The sequence below is a fragment of the Desmodus rotundus genome, chromosome 1 (genome assembly GCF_022682495.2).
Source record: "Desmodus rotundus isolate HL8 chromosome 1, HLdesRot8A.1, whole genome shotgun sequence".
NCBI classification, from domain to species: domain Eukaryota; kingdom Metazoa; phylum Chordata; class Mammalia; order Chiroptera; family Phyllostomidae; genus Desmodus; species Desmodus rotundus.
Window position 1 is genome coordinate 6,479,043 of NC_071387.1, and position 19,641 is coordinate 6,498,683.

The 19,641-nt window shown below is 52.2% G+C and overlaps 1 protein-coding gene across 4 annotated transcripts in view; it reads right to left on the reverse strand.

The window, feature by feature from the left end:
- Positions 1–19,641, reverse strand: part of LRSAM1 (leucine rich repeat and sterile alpha motif containing 1) — a 37,671-nt gene that overhangs the window by 16,516 nt on the left and 1,514 nt on the right. For 3 of the 4 annotated variants that reach the window (XM_024562136.4, XM_045197049.3, XM_045197050.3), the window contains exons 3-15: positions 18,903–19,006; positions 18,441–18,497; positions 17,899–17,943; positions 16,859–16,936; positions 15,627–15,695; positions 13,840–13,924; positions 12,761–12,882; positions 7,330–7,420; positions 3,861–3,991; positions 2,698–2,727; positions 2,162–2,284; positions 1,780–1,919; positions 872–916 (exon numbers count right to left, since the gene is read on the reverse strand). In XM_024562136.4, the coding sequence (XP_024417904.2) occupies positions 872–916; positions 1,780–1,919; positions 2,162–2,284; positions 2,698–2,727; positions 3,861–3,991; positions 7,330–7,420; positions 12,761–12,882; positions 13,840–13,924; positions 15,627–15,695; positions 16,859–16,936; positions 17,899–17,943; positions 18,441–18,497; positions 18,903–18,974 (1,088 nt within the window). In that variant the 5' untranslated portion in view covers positions 18,975–19,006. The remainder of the gene's footprint in view (positions 1–871; positions 917–1,779; positions 1,920–2,161; positions 2,285–2,697; positions 2,728–3,860; positions 3,992–7,329; positions 7,421–12,760; positions 12,883–13,839; positions 13,925–15,626; positions 15,696–16,858; positions 16,937–17,898; positions 17,944–18,440; positions 18,498–18,902; positions 19,007–19,641) is intronic. The other variant, XM_045197051.3, reaches the window with a different exon arrangement.

The window sequence follows — 19,641 nt, forward strand, 5'->3', positions numbered from 1 at the left end:
ACAGACTGTCTTCAGGAAATGACAGACTGGCCCTGGCTGGTGTGGCTCAGTGGATTAAGCACTGGCTTGTGAACTAAAGGGTTGCTGGTTTGATTCCCAGTCAGGCCAGGTCCCCAGTTAGGGGCATACAAGAGGCAACCACACATTGATGCTTTTCTCCCTCTCTTTCTCCCTCCCTTCCCCTCTCTCTAAAAAAAGTAAATAAATAAAATGTTAAAAAAATGATAGACTGTAGACCCCACTTTTCCACTTAGCAATATATTGTGTCTCCTTTATTTTTATTTTTTTAAGGATTTTATATATTTATTTTTAGACAGAGGGGAAGGGAGGGAGAAAGAGAGGGAGAGAAACATCCATGTGTGGTTGCCTCTCGTGTGCTCCCCACTGAGGACCCAGCCAGCAACCCAGGCATGTGCCCTGACTGGGAATCGAACAGATTCACAGGCCGGCACGCAATCCACTGAGCCATACCAGCCAGGGCTACTGCGTCTCCTTTAATAAGGAATACTCTTCAACAAGATATTGAATGGCAACAGATTATTCTTTAGTGCATAGTTCATGTAACCAAAATTTCCCCCCAGAAACGTAGATTTCTCGGTCATTTTCTTACACTGGGAATATAGCAGGACATTATACATACTTTCTTGTTCACATCTACATTTTTGTCAGGAATGTACTCACACAAACTTGCAGATAGTGATTCTTTTTAATTCAATATTCCCTAATGAGGTGACTTTCCTCATAGCTGTAGGAAAACTTTCTGACATATCCTTGAGATTCATAAGACATCCTAACCCCAAAGCCACCCCTCCCCACCCTTTGCCCCCCGAAGGAAGGCTGTGCAGAGAAAGTGCTGAGGCCGAACACTTGCCTTTCATTTTCCAGCGACTTCAAAATCTCGGAGCTTTTCTTTTGCCTGTGGAGAAACCCGTGACAGGTCCCTGCAGCAGCCCCCGGCATGCCTGTTCCCAGCAGCACCGCCCCCTCCCTGCACTGGGGCGCATAGCGGGCTGAGGGACTGGGCTGGGGGCCTCTCAGCCCGACCACTGAGGGAGGGGCCCTGTGGTCTCAGACCAGTTCCTTGACTGTGACACAGGAACAGTATTAAACAACAACAAAACCTTTGTGGAGTATTTGTAAAGAGTGAGAAAATGCACACGAAGCGCGTGGCACTGAAGAAGTGCCAAGAGGACGGTAGCTTTCCAGGATGCCCGCGGTGGTGAGGGCTCGGGGAGCAGGGCCCTGGCTTGTGGGTGCCCAGGATGGCAGAGGGATGAGTGAAGAGCAAAAGGAAACCTGGAAGCGACAGGGGACGTGGCAAAAGCCTGTTTCTGAACCTTTCCCCTTGGAACCCTGACCAGACTTCCTCGGGCTCCCCGCTCCACCCCTAGGTCTCTGTTCTGCCCCCTTTCTCCTTCAATACCTGCCCCCAGCAGCCCTGCTTGGGTGAACGGAACCCACACCATCAGAACAGAGGTGCTCTGAACTGTCTTGTTGCGTCCGCTCATTTAGCAGATGGGGCAGTGGGGGCCCAGGTCTGGTTGGTGGCCGCCCCACAACAGGGGACAGAGCTGGCCATGCCCAGACCAGTCTTTCCTCTTCCAGTCTTTCCTCTTTCAGTCGGTGTTACTGCAGCACCGAGACCGGATCCCAATGATGGGACCCTTGGGCAGGAGTGGAGCCCGTGACGGGGGAGTGGACCCCCAGCCTGGTCTCCCTCAAGGGTATCACTCGGGAGAAGATCTCTGGGCCTGGGCATTGGGAGGACTGCAGCCTGACCTCTGATTGTCTTGCAGGAGCTTCTGGATGCGGTTGGAGATGTTCTGCTCCGTCTGCTTCAGCTGCTCCTGCAGCCGCTGACGCTCTGCGTCGAGGTAGCGCCGGTGCTCGCTGAGGCCCTGCTCCAGCCGGGACTGCTCCTGCGGCAGGACAGGCAGAGGTGCTGAGCACCTGGGGCCCGTTTAGACACCATTAGGGCAGTGAGGGGCCCCTACTGGGGTTAGGAGAATGGGTTCCCAGTGTAAAGGCCCCCTAGGCCCTGGAGTGTGGAAGTGAGAGAGCTCACTCCCACTGCCTTCCCCCATCAGAGGGGCCCCGGCTGCAGTCAGGAGGCCCTGGCAGGGGAGCACGGACAGGCTGACCCCACAGGCCACTCACGAACCTCCCTGACCGTCTGAAGGATCTCGTCCCTGTGGCTGTTGCTCTGCTGCAGGAGCTGCGCGTGCTCTCGCTGCCCAACTTCCAGGCGCCGTTCAAACTCGAGTTTCTCCAGCATCTTCTGCTCCTGCAGGAACGGAGATGCTGGGGACTGCTGGCACAGGCCCTGCGGGCATCGGGACGTGCGCGCAGTGTGAACCCACCCCGAAACTCTGAATAGTGCAGGCTGCAGGCCTTCACGCCGAGCAACCCTGCAGGGCCCCACTGAAATAGAACAGGCTGTTCGCTGGCCGAGGCCAATGATTTAGAGCCTGGGTTTGGGTTCAACGTCTCCGAGCCTCGGTCTTCTCATTGGCCACATGGAGACACTCTACCATCGACCAAGGCTGGGAGGATGTGCTGAGGTGATGTATGTAAGAGGAAAGCGTTGCTTCACCCTCTAACTCCGAGGCAGGAAGAACTTGTTTCCTCAAGCCTTTTATAATGGTTGAGATCTTTAATAAGAAGTGAAGTGATGGAGGACAAAAGGCATTTTCTTACCTTCTTCTTCTCATAGTCCGAGAACCTATTCTGGGGGAGAAAAGGCAGTGGTCAGAGAAGGTGGGCGGCCTGACGCCACTGAGACTCCCAGGCCCACCAGAATGCTGGGGTGGGGGGCAGGCACCGAGGGCTGAGAAACATGGGGCTAGGCCCCCCCCGCCCCAGAAGGTCTTCAAGACAGTTCTGGGATGCAGTCCTGAGAAGGCCTAGTACTCAGAAAGGGAGACCAAGCCCTGGCTGGTGTGGCTCAGTGGATTGAGCGCTGGCCTGTGAACCAAAGGGTCGCCAGTTCCATTCCCAGACAGGGCACATGCATGGGTTGTGGGCCAGGTCCCTAGTGGTGGGGCGCATGAGAGGCAACCACATATGGATGTTTCTCTCCCTCTCTTTCTCCCTCCCTTCCCCTCTGTCTAGAGATAAATAAAATCTTTAAAAAAATAAAACAAGGCATATACAACTGAGGTACCCACTGAACACTCCTAGCCCTAACCCTGGCTCCCCACCGCAGCCCGCATATCATTCTCAGACCCAAGTCCACGCATCTACTTACATATAATCTGTGCCTTTGGAAAAATGTATATACAGATATACGTCATTTTATTGCCCTTTGCAGATACTGTGTTTCCACCAACACTGAGGTTAAGATCCTCTACCAGCAAAAATATTACAACTTGCTGAAGGCTTAGATGACAGTTAGCATTTTTTAGCAATAAAGTAGTTTTAAATTATGGCATGCACATTTCTTAGACATAATGCTATTGCACGCTTAAAAGACTACAGTATAGTGTGAACGGAACTTTGATACGCACTGGGAAACCCACAAGTTCGCACGACTGGCTTTGTTGCGACATTTGTTTCATTGCAGCGGTCTGGAAACAGCCCCACAACCTCCCCAAGGCAGGCCTGTGTCTGTATGTGTGTGCATGCACCACACAGGGACCTGGGAGAGCCAGCCTGAACAGCAGAGGCGAGCAGGGTGCTGCTGACGCTTGGTGAGCTGGCGAGCTGGGGTGGCCGTGGTTGGCCTCCCGAAAGCCTTCTAAGCACATTTGTCTGATGGAGGTGAACTTCAGTTTGATGGAGGAGACTGGAGGCTGCAGCTCTGAATATCCCCTCCGTGCCTGGGGCCCCACTCCACGTGCCAGCAGGCAGGTGCGCCTTACCTGCCACTCTACCTCCTCCCTGGAGAATCTGTCCATGGGCCCATCCAGGCTGTCCTGGGAGCTCTCGGCCCCATCTCGCTCTAGGACCGGCAGCAGGTACTGAGAAGGCGGGTAGTACTCCAGCCCTGACTCTGCAAGAGATGGTTCAAGCTGCCCAGTGGGGAGGGGGCAGCCCAGGTACCTGGCACTGCCAGCTCCTGCCGCCTTGCCTTCCTCCACGGCACTCTGTCCCACCCCACCTCAGGCAGCTGCTCCCCTGCCCCAGACTGCGCCCTCGTGTCGCCCACCAGTCCTCATGCCTGGGCCAGAGTGAGGCCAGTGCTCAGGGAGCATCTGCTGAGTGAATAAACAGACACGCCACCTGCCTCTTTACCACCCAAGTGGAGTGAGGGTGGAAAAGAGCCTGAGATCAGTAGTTGAAGGCTGGGTTCAAGACTCAGCTTTACCCATAATTTCCTGTGTGTGGGACCTTGGGCAAGAGGCTGGCCTTCTGCCCTGGGTAGTTTTTGCCTTGTTCTTGCTGGTTTGTAAGTGCTCTTAATGTATCATAGCTAATAATCTTCAGTCTATAGTACATGTTGCCACTATCTTTTTCTAGGTGGCAACTCGTCTTTTTAGCTTTGATGGCATCCTATCTTTTTGAGATAAAGAAGGTTTGGATTTTGCCCTGGCCAGTGTGGCTCAGTGGACTGAGCGCCAGCCTGTGAACCAAAGGGTCACCGATTTGATTCCCAGTCAGGACACATGCCTGGGTTGTGGGCCAGGTCCCCAGTAGGGTCACCTGAGAGGCAACCACACATGGATGTTTCTCTTCCTCTCTTTCCCCCTCTTTTCCCCCTCTCTAAAAATAAATAAATAAAATCTTAAAAAAAAAAAAAAGAAGAAGTTTAGATTTTAATGTAGTCAAAGTTATTTGCCCGCCACACCAAGAACATAAATAGGCAATTTGCAAAAACAAGTAAAACTGGGCAGTAGACATATGGACAAATATTCAAATAATCAAGGAGATGACATTAAAATATAATAGGATCCCTTGTTTCCCTGCCAGATTAGAAGACTGTCAAAGACAATACCAAGTGCTAGCCAGGATGGGGCGGGAGAGAGGCCCTCTCTGATACTCCTCGCGGGAACGTAGCCGGGTGTAACCTCTCCAGGGCCAACACAGAGGGCTGGTCCTCACCGCTGTGTCAACCCCACTGCGGCCTGCCCTAGAGGCACACTCATACGGGCCAGGGAGGCGCGGGTTAGTGTTCGTGAGGGGGTACCCCAGAGAACCCCCACGTGCACACCAACGGGCTCCGGCACGTGAAATGCTACACAGCAGTTTAAACACGGCAGGTCCATATGTTAGGAAAGGGCTCAGACTTATTTTTAGTAAAAAAAATATATATAAAAAAAGTAGGGCACAGAGTCCCATAGCGTATCTTTTGTGGGTTTTTTCTTTAATGTTTTTAAAAGAGCAAAACCAAAAATCCTACATGCATATGGGTACCTACTACACAGTTGAAACAACTGCAGGAGCATTTCTGGAACTACGTGGCGACACACACCTGCCGCCCGTCAGAACCGTGGCTCCGACTCCTCCGGTAGACACGCCCGGCCTGGCCCGCTGCTGTGGGGCGAAAGCCCCTCCCCTTTGTCAACTGAGGTGTGACTCCCTACAGAAAGGGCCCGGAGCCCTCCTGTGCAGCTCACCGCTGTCTAAGGCTTGAGAGGCAGGACTCAGTGCTGGTTGGAGTTCAAGGGCACCTTCCTGTGCCTGGCTTCTCACGGCCCCCAGCGCGTCAGGGAGGCTCACCCAGGTCGTGCAGCAGCCCAGTTTGTGTCCAGCTCGACTGCTGTGTCGTGATCATGAGTGGACAACAGACTGTCCCTTCTACTGCTGACAGACATGGGGTGTTTCCAGTACGGCACCTCTGTACCTCTGAACTTGGCCTTTGTCATGTGATCGCACGCCCCACTCCCGGCACGTCTGACCCAGACACGAACTGAAGCGTCACAGGGCACTTGAGAGCTCCGCTTGGGTAGATGTCAACGGCCACTTTCTGAAGAGTCCTGATCGACACTTCCACCGGCAGCGCACCAAGCTCCCGTTGCCCTGCACCTGTGCTCGTTCTCGGCATGGTCAGATTAATCTCGGCCACTTTTGTGGGTGTGTTAGGGTTCACGTGTCTCTTTGCAGTTTTAATTTGCATTTTCCTGCTGACTAAAATGCTGTCGAGTCCCTTTTTTCAGTCACTGATGACCATCTGGATATTCTCTTTTGTAAAATTCCTATCTGTGTCTTTTGATGATGCCTCTTTCTTATTGCTCTCTACTTCTTTCCACCTTCTAGAAACAAGTCCTTTGCTGGATATGCATCGCAACGATCACCTCCAACTTCAGAGCTTGCCTGTCCTTTCCCTGAATGGTGTCTTTTGAAGGAAAGAAGTTTTTGATTTTAATGAAAACTAACTTATCAACCTTTTATGGTTAGTGCTGCCTGTCTCCTTTCTAAGGAAGAGGTTAAGGTTCCTTCTTTTCCACGCGGACATCCAACTGGTCCAGGATCATTTACTGACAAGCACTGGCTTTCCTTTCTCAGTGCTCTGCAACGGCACCTCCATCACAGACCAGACGACCAGACGACCAGATGTGTACGTGAGTCTTGACTGTGCTCTAGAAGGTCAGTAGGTGACAGGAGCCCCTCTGGCCTCACAGGAGCTGCTGAGTGCAGGCAGGCCTTGCGTTATCGCACCCAGCCTCACTGCGCTCCACACATACTGAGCTCTTTACAAATTGGAGGCAAGACCCCCACTACCCACACCAGCAGAAAGCTCAGGCCTCGCTGTCCTGCCGCGGTCTGGAAGGGGCTGTGCTGTCTCCAGGGTCTGCCTGTGCACTGCTCTCCCTGCTTGTGCCCAGCCTGGGTGTGGCCCTGGGCTTTAGCTCCTTCTGCTATACTGCCACCTCTAAGTCCCATTCACCATGGCATCTCTTCTGGATGACCCCATGACCTCCTCACGGGTCCCCCACCCTCTATACTCTTGCTTCCTTCAATCCCTTCTCCTCCCTGTAGCTGGGGTAACTTTTGCACAATAAAAAGTGAATTCCTCTCCTATATGAGGGGCCTGGGTCCCCTTCTTGCCTCATCTCCGTCTCTCTTCCCTTCACTGTGGCTCCCAGCTACTCGGCCTTTCCACATGTACCTCCGCCTGCCGGGAATATCCTTCTTCCAGTCAAAGTTCTAATTGTCCCTCAGGTTTCACTTTCTCACACAGATCTACCCCAAGACCCTAAATCTGATGTCCCACTGTACCTGCATAACCACTATAAGCAGTTGCATTTCCTATGTGATCATGTGTAGCCCGTCTCTTGCCAGCCTGTGGCCTCCCCGGTCTCTGTCGCCTCCCTAGCCTGGGATGGCCCAGGGCAGCTGCGGGGGCTGCGTGTGCCCACTGAGTGAAGGAGGCAGGCTGCCTGGCCTTACCTTGGCAGAGGAACTGCTGAATGGCCTCGGTGCCAGTGCCACACACCTCTGGCGGCGGGTAGACCATGGATGGGGCGTCCAGGCTCAGGGTCTGCGGACACAAGGGGACCCCTCTTTATATATGTCATTCGCTTCACTGCTCACCATAGTCGAAAACCCCTTGGTTTAGTTATGAACGTGGTTACTCTCTCCTCTGCCTGGCAGGGAAAGCTGTCTCGTCCTGTCCACGTCCCCAGTTCCTGGAACTGTGACTAGCACGCAGCAAGCATCTAATTAAGGTTTTTGGGTAAACACATGAGTAAGCAAAAGAAAAAAGGGGGGAGTTATGGGACAGCACAGAGAATAAGATTCCATTTTTATAAAAAAAACCCCAAACAACTCATATAGTCTCAGATTAGTATACAGAAAAAAATTTGGAGCAATATACACCGGACTCAAAGTGATTTTCCCCAAGGACAGATTCTGGGGTACTTTCTACATGAAAGTTTCTTTTTTTTAACGTGAATTTTTAACAATGCAGTATGACTTTTTAAGTAAGGAAAAAAATCTTATATGAGCACACACACAGGCTTTAGGAAGCCCAGGAAAGGGGGACCGAGGCCCGCACAAACGTCCACAAGCTGCCCGCGGCCGCAGTGCGAGTCCTTCAGTAGCCAAGCCCTCCTCCTGCCACCCTCTCACTTCCCGATGCCACGAAGTGCCCCGTGAGTTACCCCAGGCCCCTGTTGGGAACTGATAATCTCCCTGAAACAGACATAAGCCTCAGGGCAGAAGGGACAAAGCCTGGGAAGCCGGAGTGGGAAAAGCAGCTCAGATGCCCTCCCTAGCCCAGCCAGTGTTGGGAACCGCCCTGCCTGGTTTCAGAAGCAGTAACCCCCATGGCTAAGGCTGAGTGAGAGACCTTGGGACCATAAGCCACTAAGGAGACAAAGCTTATCTTCCCGGTAGGGGCGCCACCTCTGCCCCCTTTTACTTGACCCTGCTTGGCTCCCGGGTGGATGACTGGTTAGCCAATGACGGGTAAGATTCCTCAAGGGAGGGATGACCTAAGACAGGCATGGTCGCGAAGAGGCCCTCAGGGAAGGACTTGGGGGGGCTATAGAAAAAGGGTGTGATGGACCCTCGCCCCTCGGCTTTGACATAGCCTGAGTCCTCATTCTGTCTCGAGAAGTCTCCTAATCTCTTGGCTGCCTTACTTCTTCCGCTTGACTTCAGCCTGAAACGATGCCGGAGGGCGGTGCAGCCCTGGGCAGGAACAGGTGGTTCCCCAGGGCGATTGGGCCTAAGAAAGAATGCATAAAATTCTGTGAAACCTGCTTTGCTAATACCCTCAATTTAAATAAGGGTCAAAGCATGAAATGAGTTTATTTCCCAAGTTTTTGTAGCCCTTTAGCTAACTGACCCTGACTCAGAATAAGCCCTCAGAGTTCTTGGAATGTTATCTATTGTTTGATCCTGACTGCCTGACCGTGATGAATGAAGACCTTCCTTGAGGTAATGCTCCCAGAAAAGCAATAAAAGCCTGTCCAAGCAAGGGTCAGGGTGCTCTCGCACTCAGAGAGTGGCCATGCCGTCCCTTTTTCTCCACAGGACTTCTGTAGTCTGTGTGAATTTGTTTGTCGCATCCACAACATACGGACCCCGCCGGATGGAGTCCACATCACGCCAGCACAGCCCCTGCACTCGTGGGGTGCGGGGTGAACATGAATTGCAGAGGTGAGGGGAGCCTGCTCTGGAGCAGAGGGACTGACCGCCTGGGGTGGGAGGCTCAAGAGCAGAAAAGCTCATCCTGGGGAAGTGAATCCAAGGGAAGGTAACCCCACATGGGTTGTGTTAGTCACTGACTAGAAAGTGTGGGGGCTCAAGAGCGCAGACACTGGGGCTGTACTGCCCAGTATGGTGGCCATGAGCCACGTATGGCCATTTAAGTTTAAATTTTAATTGATGAAAATTAGGCTTCCGGCCAAGATGGAGGCGTAGGTAGACACACTGTGCCTCCTCGCACAACCAAAACAAGGACAACAACAATTTAAAAACAAAAAACAACCAGAACTGACAGAAAATCGAACTGTATGGAAGTCCGACAACCAAGGAGATAAAGAAGAAACATTCACCCAGACCAGTAGGAGGGGTGGAGACGGGCAGCTGGGCGGAGAGGACTCACGGCAAGGCAGCAGCTGGCGGACCCCACAAGGTGGTGGCTGGCAGACCCCACGGCCCCACATTGGCGTGTAGATAAACCGGGAGGAATGGCGGGGGAGCGAAGCAGACTGCACAACCCAGGGTTCCAGGTAGGGAAATAAAGCCTCAAATCTCTGATTGAAAACACCTGTGGGGGTTGGGACAGCAGCGGGAGAAACTCCCAGCTCCCCAGGAGAGTTTGTTGGAGAGACCCACAGGGGCCTAGAGCATGCACAAGCCCACCCACTCAGGAATCAGCACCAGAGGGGCCCGATTTGATTGTGGGTAGCAGAGGGAGTGACTGAAATCCGGCAGAGAGTGGAGCAATCGCCATTGCTCCCTCTTGGCCCCTCCCCCACGTACAGCGTCACAGCGCAGCGACCTGCGTTACCCCCACCCAGTGAACACCCAAGGCTCCGCCCCTTTACATAACAGGCGCACTGAGACAAAAATAATGGCCCAAATGAAAGAACAGATCAAAGCTCCAGAAAAAATACAACTAAGCAACGAAGAGATAGCCAACCTATCAGATGCACAGTTCAAAACACTGGTAATTGGGATGCTCACAGAATTAGTTGAATTTGGTCACAAATTAGATGAAAAAATGAAGGATATGCTAAGTGAAATAAAGGAAAATGTACAGGGAACCAATAACAATGGGAAGGAAACCAGGACTCAAATCAGTGGTATGCACCAGAAGGAAGAAAAAACGTCCAACCAGAAAAGAATGAAGAAAAAGAATTCAAAAAAATGAGAGGCTTAGGAACCTCCAGGACATCTTTAAATGTTCCAACATCCAAATTATAGGGGTACCAGAAGGAGAAGAGGAAGAACAAGAAATTGAAATTTTATTTGAAAAAATAACGAAGGAGAACTTCCCCAATCTGGCAAAGGAAATAGACTTCCAGGAAGTCCAGGAAGCTCAGAGAGTCCCAAAGAAGTTGGACCCAAGGAGGAACACACCAAGGCACATCATAATTACATTACTCAAGATTAAAGATAAAGAGAGAATCTTAGAAGCAGCAAGAGAGAAGGACACAGTTACCTACAAAGGAGTCCTCATAAGACTGTCAGCTGATTTCTCAAAAGAGACCTTACAGGCAAGAAGGGGCTGGAAAGAAGTATTCCAAGTCATGAAAGGCAAGGACCTACATCCAAGATTGCTCTGTCCAGCAAAGCTATTATTTAGAATGGAAGGGCAGATAAAGTGCTTCTCAGATAAGGCCAAGTTAAAGGAGTTCATCATCACCAAGCCCCTATTATATGAAATCTTAAAGGGATTTATCTAAGAAAAAGAAGATAAAAAATATGAACAGTAAAGTGACAGCAAACTCACAGTTATTAACAACCACGCCTAAAACAATAACAAAAGCAAACTAAGCAAACAACTAGAACAGGAACAGAATCACAGAAATGGAGATCACATGGAGGGTTATCAACAGGGGAGTGGGAGGAGGAGAGATGGGGGGAAAGGTACAGAGAATAAGTAGCATAAATGGTAGGTAGAAAATAGACAGGGGGAGGGTAAGAATAGTATAGGAAATGGAAAAGCCAAAGAACTTATATGTATGACCCATGGACATGAACTATAGGGGGGGAGTGTGGGAGGGAGGGGGTGGGCAGGATGGAGAGGAGTGAAGGGGGGGAAATGGGACAACTGTAATAGCATAATCAATAAATATATTAGAAAAAAATTCAATAAAAAAGACTAAATCTGGAGCCACCTAAAATACATAAATAAATAAATAAATAAATTTTAATTGATGAAATTAGAGAGAATTTCAAAGCGCCAGCCACAGTTCAAGTGCTGGCAGGTACTGAATCGGACGACATGGACTATGGAATATTTCCGTCATCGGCAGGAGCAACAGCTTTTGGACAGCAATGCGTGGAGTCGTACAGCCCTGGTTTCAGACTGGAGCTCGCCACGGGCCAGCTGTGCACCCCTGAACGGGCCACTGGACCTCCCCGAGCCACAGCTCCCCCTGACTTAAACAGGCACAAAACCACCGACCTGGCAGGCTGTTCGACGGGTAAGTGTAGATACTATGTGAAAAAGGCTCTGGTCTCAACCAAGAACGGCTGCTGTAATTGTCTCGTCTTGGAAACAGGTTTGTCTCAGGTGCCACCGAGAAGCTCAAAAGAATTTTTGTTGAAAGAACTGATATAAAACAAATCACACAGTTCTTACTAGCTGTCTTAGAATGGCTTCAGACTGAGGAACACAGCTCTGAGCTATGCTGTCCAATAAAGTAGCACCTGAGCGCAGGGAGCTATTTCAATATGAGGTAATTAAAATCCAGTGAAATCAAACATGTGGCTCCTTGGTCATAGTAGCCCACACGAGCGCACCACAGCCACACGTGGCTAGTGGCTACTGATTTGGACACAGTCACCGAACACTTCCATCATCGCTGGGCGTTCCATTGGGCGACACCAAGAACACCCCCGTGCTGGCCCATTTCTCCAGGCTGCCCAGGGAGAGCCGCCTGACCACCTGTCCTGCCTCAGGCTGTCCGCCATGGCAGCAGGGAGCAGGCCCTGGGGTCAGCCACCTCCCTTTGTTGTCTCCTCGCTCCTGACCCAGATGCTGATGGTCAGCAGTCTGGCTCGAGAGCCAGTTCGCTGACGGCTCATGAGAGGAGTCTGGGGTGGCTGGTTGGATGTGCGTCATCGTGAGTGGCTGAGTTCCTGTTCCGGGGGCCGAGCTGCGCAGAGGTGGGGAGCACAGGCCCTGGATTCAGACTGCCTGGTTTTCAATCCCATCTTTGCTGTTACTAGTCGTGTGGCCCTGGGCAAGCACCTGAAACGGCCTGTGCCTCAGTTTCTTCATCTGCAGGGGGCACAACAGTATCTGCCTTCCAGGATTTTTGTGAGGATTCAGGGACCAATGCAGGTCAAGTGCTCAGCCTTAGTAAGCGCCTGGAATGCTCCTGTTACCCTTGTCTACAGCCCAGAGCTTACTTCTCTATTGAGGTCTGGCTCAAATACCACCTCTTTCACAAAGTGTCACCCCATCAGGATTTAGCATTATGTCTTCACTCTGAAAATACGTTTCTATGCCACCATTACAACAGCAAAAGCCATATTATTACAACCGTTCACACATCGCTCACTCTGCAAGCCCCTGAGGGCCATGTGTTGAGATCTCTGTGGCCCCAGCGCCCTGTACCAGGACAGGTATTCTGCACCGAGGGAGGAGGGGGGTAGGCAGCCAGAGAGAGCCCCAGGCAAGAACGGCTCCACCTACCTCCAGAGTTCGAACATGTGCCAGCATCTGCGGCAATCTCTGAATCTCGTTTTCACTGATGTCGAGAGTACGTAAGCTTCGAAGTTCCCCCAAGGTGTCTGGAAGCTCCTTCAGCCTGTTGTCTGGAGAGATCCCAATAGCACAGCTCAACACCCCAAAACCCCTTCACCAGCTCCCTGTCTGACTCCCACCAGAACTGAGGGGGGACCAGGTGCCTCTGACCCTGACCGAGGCTCTGTGAAGACCACAATGGTGGGGTGTCAGCGACCTGGGCTCAAGTTCCATAACTCACTAGCTGGGTGACTTTGGAAAACCGACTTTACCTCCCTGGGGCACAGACTTCTCATCTGTAAAATGGGCTAATAATACCAGTTGCCCTCACAGGAATATTGAGGGGTCCAATGAGAGGATGCATATGGGGTCCTCAGCATGGTGCCTGTCACACAGTAAAGGATCAGTAATGGGGTGCCATTGCTTTTATCATCACTCACGCTAGTGGGGCAGTCCGTGCGGAAAGTGCTCAAAAGGGCTGGAGGAGGAGGAGGAGGAGGAGGAGCTGGGGGTCTGGGGAGGCGGGCACTAGACTGATGTGCTAGAACCTTGGTTCTGTCTTCATCGTGCTGGGTGGTCTTGAGCAAGTCACTGCTCCCCGAGCCTGGCTTTCGTCATCTGTCACGTGGGGATAACCCCTGCGCCCTCCCCAGAGCTCCCGGGCTGGAATGAGGCTGCCCGCGCTGCGGACTGTGGAAGTGCTGCGCGCTGAGTGTGAGGCGCCCCTCGGAACCCTGCCACGGCTCCTGCATGGCTCTCACCCAGCCAGTGAGCCTCTCTCCCCCACACCTGTCGCTACAAATGCAAGAGACGGTGTCTCGGAGGCCTAGCTGTCAATGCCGTCTGCCCTCCTGCCCACAGGCTCCTATCTGTGGTTACCATGGAGACAGATGGACCCGACAGGAGGTCAGTCCAGTGTATGGTGACAGCTCGGGACTGGCTGCCCTCATGCTCCATGGTTCCCAGGAGGATGCTGGCTGGGACAGAGCTGACCGAGGGTCCCACAGGCAGGGCTTCCTGGCTCCTACCTTTAACACTGAGGGTCTGGAGCTGGCTCAGTTTCCCAATGGAACGTGGGAGATGCGTCAATTGATTCCTTTCCACATTCAATACCTGAGAAAAGGAAAAATCATGAGGCCCAACATATAGACAATAGTGGTGCCCCGGCTTCGGGCCCAGAATCATCTGGACACTACACATATACCTCTACCTCCTCCTGATGGCCTCGTGAGGAAGATATAGGTTGCTACATTCCCATTTGAGAGATGAAAAAACTGAGGCCCGGACCAGTGAAATCACGTGTCCAAGAGAGCACAGCTAGACCTTGAACCAGTTCTGGCTGAGATTCCACCATTTGCACAGACCACAGAATGCACGGCAACAGCCCCCCAGTCAGGGAGGGAGGGCGGAGAGGACTGAGAGGTCAGGGATCCGGGTGAGGCAGCTGGTGACAAGGACCTGGTTAACCCAGTGTCAGAAGGAATTGAGCCACACAGAGGCAGTGGGACCTGCCCAAGCTCCGAGGCTGCAGCTGCTGGTGCCGGGGCAGAGACTGGGTGTGCTGGATTCCAAAGGCCACGCTCCCTCCAGGACGTGGTGCCGGGAGGTGAGCGAGGCCGGCAGGATGATGCACTAAGTAGCTGTTAAACATAGATACAATGGGAAGCTAGCAGCCTTGGAAAATAACGTGGCAGATGAATATTTGATGAACCAAAGGACGATTATGAGTGACTGTCAGGTATCCAAAAGTTACAACACAGCAGATGCCACAATTCTATAAAAATATACATATTAAAAATGTAGGATCCCCAAAGATCCTACACCAAGGTATTCACCGTGGCTCTCTCTAAGTGGTGGCAATTACTTCTGTTCTGCCACATGTTCTCTGTGTGACTTCGGGCAAGTTATAGTCATCTCTCTGGACAGTTTTCTCTGCTGTAAGATGCGGCAGCATCACCCACGTGGTAGAGTTGTTCACTCAAGTCACTAGTCTCCTCCACGTGTGAGGCAGTGCTAGGTGGGGGCGTAGCCCCCCAGGGCTACGGTTCAGTAGGGGACAGCGTCAAGCCAAGAGACACATAATTAGTAATTACATTGCAATTAGTGTTCTCGGGGAGGTCATCTGGGTTCGACACAGAGGCAAATAAGGTAGATCTACTTAGACAGGGACCTGGGAGAGGATCCTCAGGGATGTGTGGGCTGAGTGATAAGCTACTCAGGCGGAAGGGAAAGCCGTGCGGAGAGGTGGGGACAGAAGGCCAGAAGCGTGTTAGGAGCCAACTGCAGGGAGTGAAGGGGAGAGAGCAGGACAGGAGGCTGGAGAGAGAGGTGGACCCATCACACAGGGTCTGACTGGGCTCAATGGAGAGAAGGGACTTTAAGTGTGAAAGAAAGCTGCTTCTTCCTCTGTAAAAGGGGGCAGTCCACACCTGCCTCCCGGGGGGGGGGGGGGGGTGAGGAATCAGTAGACAATGCAAAGGAAATGCTTAGCTGTAAGCACTAATGAATGGAGGGGGACTGACATGGGTGAGAAGGGAGATGATGAGTCCGAGTGCTGAATTTGGCATTTTAAAAGGTGGATTCACCGGGTGCTCTTTTTCTGTAAAGTTGTGGAAGCTCATGATAAAATCCCAAAATGGACAAGCCAAAAATACGGCAGGGGGATGCCCACAGCCTGGGCTGCAATGGCAAGGGGGTCACTGGGTGTCTAAACAGCTAAGGGGCAGGGGAGCTGGCGCCCAGTGCCTCCCCGGCCAGAGCACAGCCAGGACGCCCCAGGCCTGGGTGGTGGGTTTTCTGTTTCTTGCGGCCTTACCTGGAGGGCCATCAGCTGCCCTATATCCTCAGGCAGGGCTGTCAGCTGATTATGATGAAGATCCAGAACCTGCGAAAGGAAGACAAGCTCAGCACCTGACAGTGACTGACTGAGACAGCCCCTCCGACTCCGACTCCAGGCTCCTGGGGCGGGGTGGGGGGCGACTCACGGGGCGCCTCAGGCCCCTGGTGTTGAGATGGAGCCCCCAACCTTTCCCCTCCAGCTAAACGATCATTCCACCTTGTTTCCTTTTTCAGAATGTTATCCCGTTTCATCCTTTCGTTTATCAAACACTTACTTTTACTGTTGAGTAAAAAAGTATGCAGAGAGATTTATTTGTTAGAGAGCATCTTCATAGTACACATATATGTTTGCATAGAAAGTGACTACTAAATACGCAAACAAGTACTAATAGTGGCTCTCTGGAGTATGAAATCACATGATTTTCCTCTGTTTACCGTTTTCTGCTCACCTGTATTTGTTGATTTTTTGAACAATGAAAATGGGCATAACAGGCATAGGGGCTAGAGATACAGATATAGACACGGATAGACGCATGCGTGCGTGGGTATACGCTGTACGTATGTATGAAGTAGCAGTGTACGTAAATACTAAAGACGCTAACGCTATCTTTTTCTGACTACAAAAGTAACCTGTGTTGGACAATGAAGAGAAGTAAAAACTACCGCGGCGCCTTGCACACCAGAGTTAACCACAAAAGCACTTCGCTGCCCAGGCTGCCAGTCTTTTCTCTGGTGCGCACACCCTCCGTCACAGCCTACGGTCATGTGGCGCAGTCCTGCGATCACAGCTCATGTATTGTGTGACTACGACATCCCAGTCCCGGTCCTGATGGTCAGGAGGGAGTCGCCCCAGGTCCCCAGGCTTTCACAGAGTGGCCGCACGGTGCCCAGCGTCCATCCTGCTCCAGTTTGATGGTCCAGTTTGGGACCATCAGTCCCCCCTGCTCTCTGCTAGTTCACCTGTGGTGAGTCTGTGGTTTGTCTTCTCCCTCGCGGGCCAGCTCCCCGAGGACAAGGCCTGTGGCTGCTTCTCTTCCTAACCCCGCCGCACACCCAGCACGTAGTAGGTGCCCAATAAACCATGGTGATCAAATCCCACATTGATTACTGCATTAAGTCTGTCTGCCATAAACTGGAACAGAGGGATGCTTGGCTGCCTCCTGGTGCACCAGGCAGAGTCCCCGACTCCTGGGAGAAGGGCCCCAGTACCTTGATGGTTATGAGACTCTGGAGGCTGCAGGATTTCGGAAGCAGGGAAGTGAGGTAATTCGTGTGGACAATAAACACCTGTGTGGGAAAGATGTGCGCCAGGTATGTCAGGTCGGAGAGCAGGAAGTGGGGAAGGCTGAGGGCAGGCACATCGGCCCCACCTGCCTTGCCCTGCCCAGCCCTCTCTGCTCTCCCAAACTCCACAGGGCGGACAGCGATGGGGTCCCAGAGGAGTCAGATGACCTTAACACTGAAATTTCAATGATAAAAGGGATCTTGGAGGGTTCATTCTGCCTTCCATTCTGAGATGGGACCCCTGTGCCATTGGCCTGATCTCCGAGGGCTGCCTTGATGATTAACGAGCTAACGGCCAAGAAGCCCTCGGCCCAGGGCTGGCGCGAGGTCAGGGCTCGATCTGCGTCTTTTCTGTTAGGCATCGGCCCCTGCATAGACACTTCCAGTGCCAAGGAGCTCACTGCCCTGTTGGCGTGGGACACTTCCCACCCGCCTTCACCTAGACAAGGTGTGCAGAACGCTCTTATGTAGCTGCATTCGGAGCTGCCAAGACTTTCTGACCATCATTCATTACACTCTTAACAGCCCCCCCTCCCGGGGTGACCGGGATGAAGGGAGTGTGGTATTGATTACTAATCACAGTGAGGGCGCCCAGGGTTCACCACGAGGCAGGTGTTACACTCTGTGCGTTTACATCTGTCTCTACCCCTCTACCTGCCACTCATTCGATTCTCACTGTAGCTCTGCGAGTGTAAAGCGATGAACGTGTTCACGTCGCAGATGAAGAAACGGAGATGTAAGAGTTTAAGGAAGTTGCTCAAGTCGCGAGGGGTGAAGCCAGGATGTGACCCAGGGCTGTCCCATGCCGAGGCCAGCTCTCCTAACTGTGGGAAGACCTGCCTCAGGCTGAAAGGGTGCGAGTCGGAGAACACAGAGATGCCAGGAAGACAGCTCTCTAAAAGTCCCACTCGATTTCAAATGAGCAAACCTGCAGTAACAGTTCTCTGAAAAACAACCCGTCTCACCTTCTTCTGCAGAACTTTGCATGTTGCAAAAGCCCCAAATGGAACCTAAGATGACATAAAGAAGAGTCAGTGCCTCCCCACCTGCAGTTTTTAATTTGTTTTCTGAATGGCACACAGGTGAGGGAGAGATGGGGAAGGAGGCAAACAATGCAAGACGCTGATGCGGAGAGCGCTAAGCCCAGGGAGGGGTCGGGGAGGGATGGTCAGCCCTCCCAATCGGCCGGCAGGGGACGGCCCTGCCCAGCCCTAGCCCACGCAGCCCATCCCCATCATCAGTGCTCTCAGGGTGCGTGGCAGAGGCTGAGACCCAGGCTCTCCTGGGAATCTGGGGACATTTTCTAAGTAGACTCCTGACTCTTGAAGACTGAGACCAAAGATCATCTCCATTCTTTCGGACAAGAACAAAAGCTAAGGAAACATATCTTGACTAGTTCTTCTGGACTTTTGAGAGCCCCTGTCCACATGTGTCTTTCCCAGGGACAAGCAGTTCAAGACAAAAAAAAAAAAATCAAATTCACAACCAGAACTCCACCCCCATTTACCTCCGAGAGCTCACATTTAGAGATGTCAAGAATGTCATCTGCTCCAGCTTCTTTTGCCTAAGGATAAAAGTAATGTTTATGTTCCAAACAAAACATCCTTGCAGAGTGGACGAACCAGGCAAAGAAACATAGGGTTAAGGGTCCCTTGCAGATGGACAGCATATGGTTCAACTAGTCCACTTTGTAGGTGGACCAATGATCCCTGTTTTAAAGGCTTTGAGGGCCAGTAGGAAGAGCAAATGAACAAGTAACAACAGGTGTAACCGGTCTACAGAGAGAATTACAGGGCACCCGAGCACCTGCCAGGCAGCTTCCTGGTTCTGCTCTAAGTCAGAGGTTTCCTCTGCGAGTGGGGTAGGCGGAGGGGAGGGAGCATGGCTTGTGTGAGGGGCGGCCTGGAGCCCTGCTTTATGGGGCAGTGGTGGTGATGGGGATGAACTCAGGAAACTCGTTTTCCCTTACCAGACACATCTGGTACTCCAGGCGTTTCCGAGCTTCCTCACTGGGTTTCCGCTTCCGGAAGAAGAGTGGCATCCTTCCCTTTTCCTGGGGCAATCTTCACAACACTAGGGAATGGGAGAAAAGTTAGGGCCTGGGGAATTTGCCGCAGCCCCTTGGCACCCAGGACAGGCGGCGCGGTAACACAGAGCACGTAGCCGATCTGTTGGACTGTCAGCTCCTTGAGGCAGGGGCTGTGTTCATCTCGACCATAACTCTGTGTCCTGAGCCAGGCGTGGCAGGTGCTCAGGGCCGGTATGTGGTGGGAAGAGCACTACGGCAAGCCAGGTGACCGGGATTTGGGCCCACATCTGCCACTGGCCACTGTGAGACCCTGGTATACTTTCAGCCCGTTCTAGGTTCCCATCCGCCCTGCACGTTAGACAAGGGAGTGACCTAGAGAAGTCTCCTCAGTCCTTTCTGAGGCTGCCCTTTGAGGACTCAAACAGACCGGCCTGACCAATCACTTCCGGCCTCTGAAACACTGTCCGAGTGGCAAATCAAACATGGCATGACATCAGCCAGCCATGACCTTGGGGAGCTCCGCTACATCATAACCTAAGAGATTTTTAAGATAAAAATCTGAAAGCAATTCAGCGATTCTCAGGTGCCACTCTCACAGTTATTATTCCGTGATTCTCACCACAGCCCTGTTTACAGAGATGGGACTGACTGATCGCTGAGTTCAGTGACCTGGTTACAC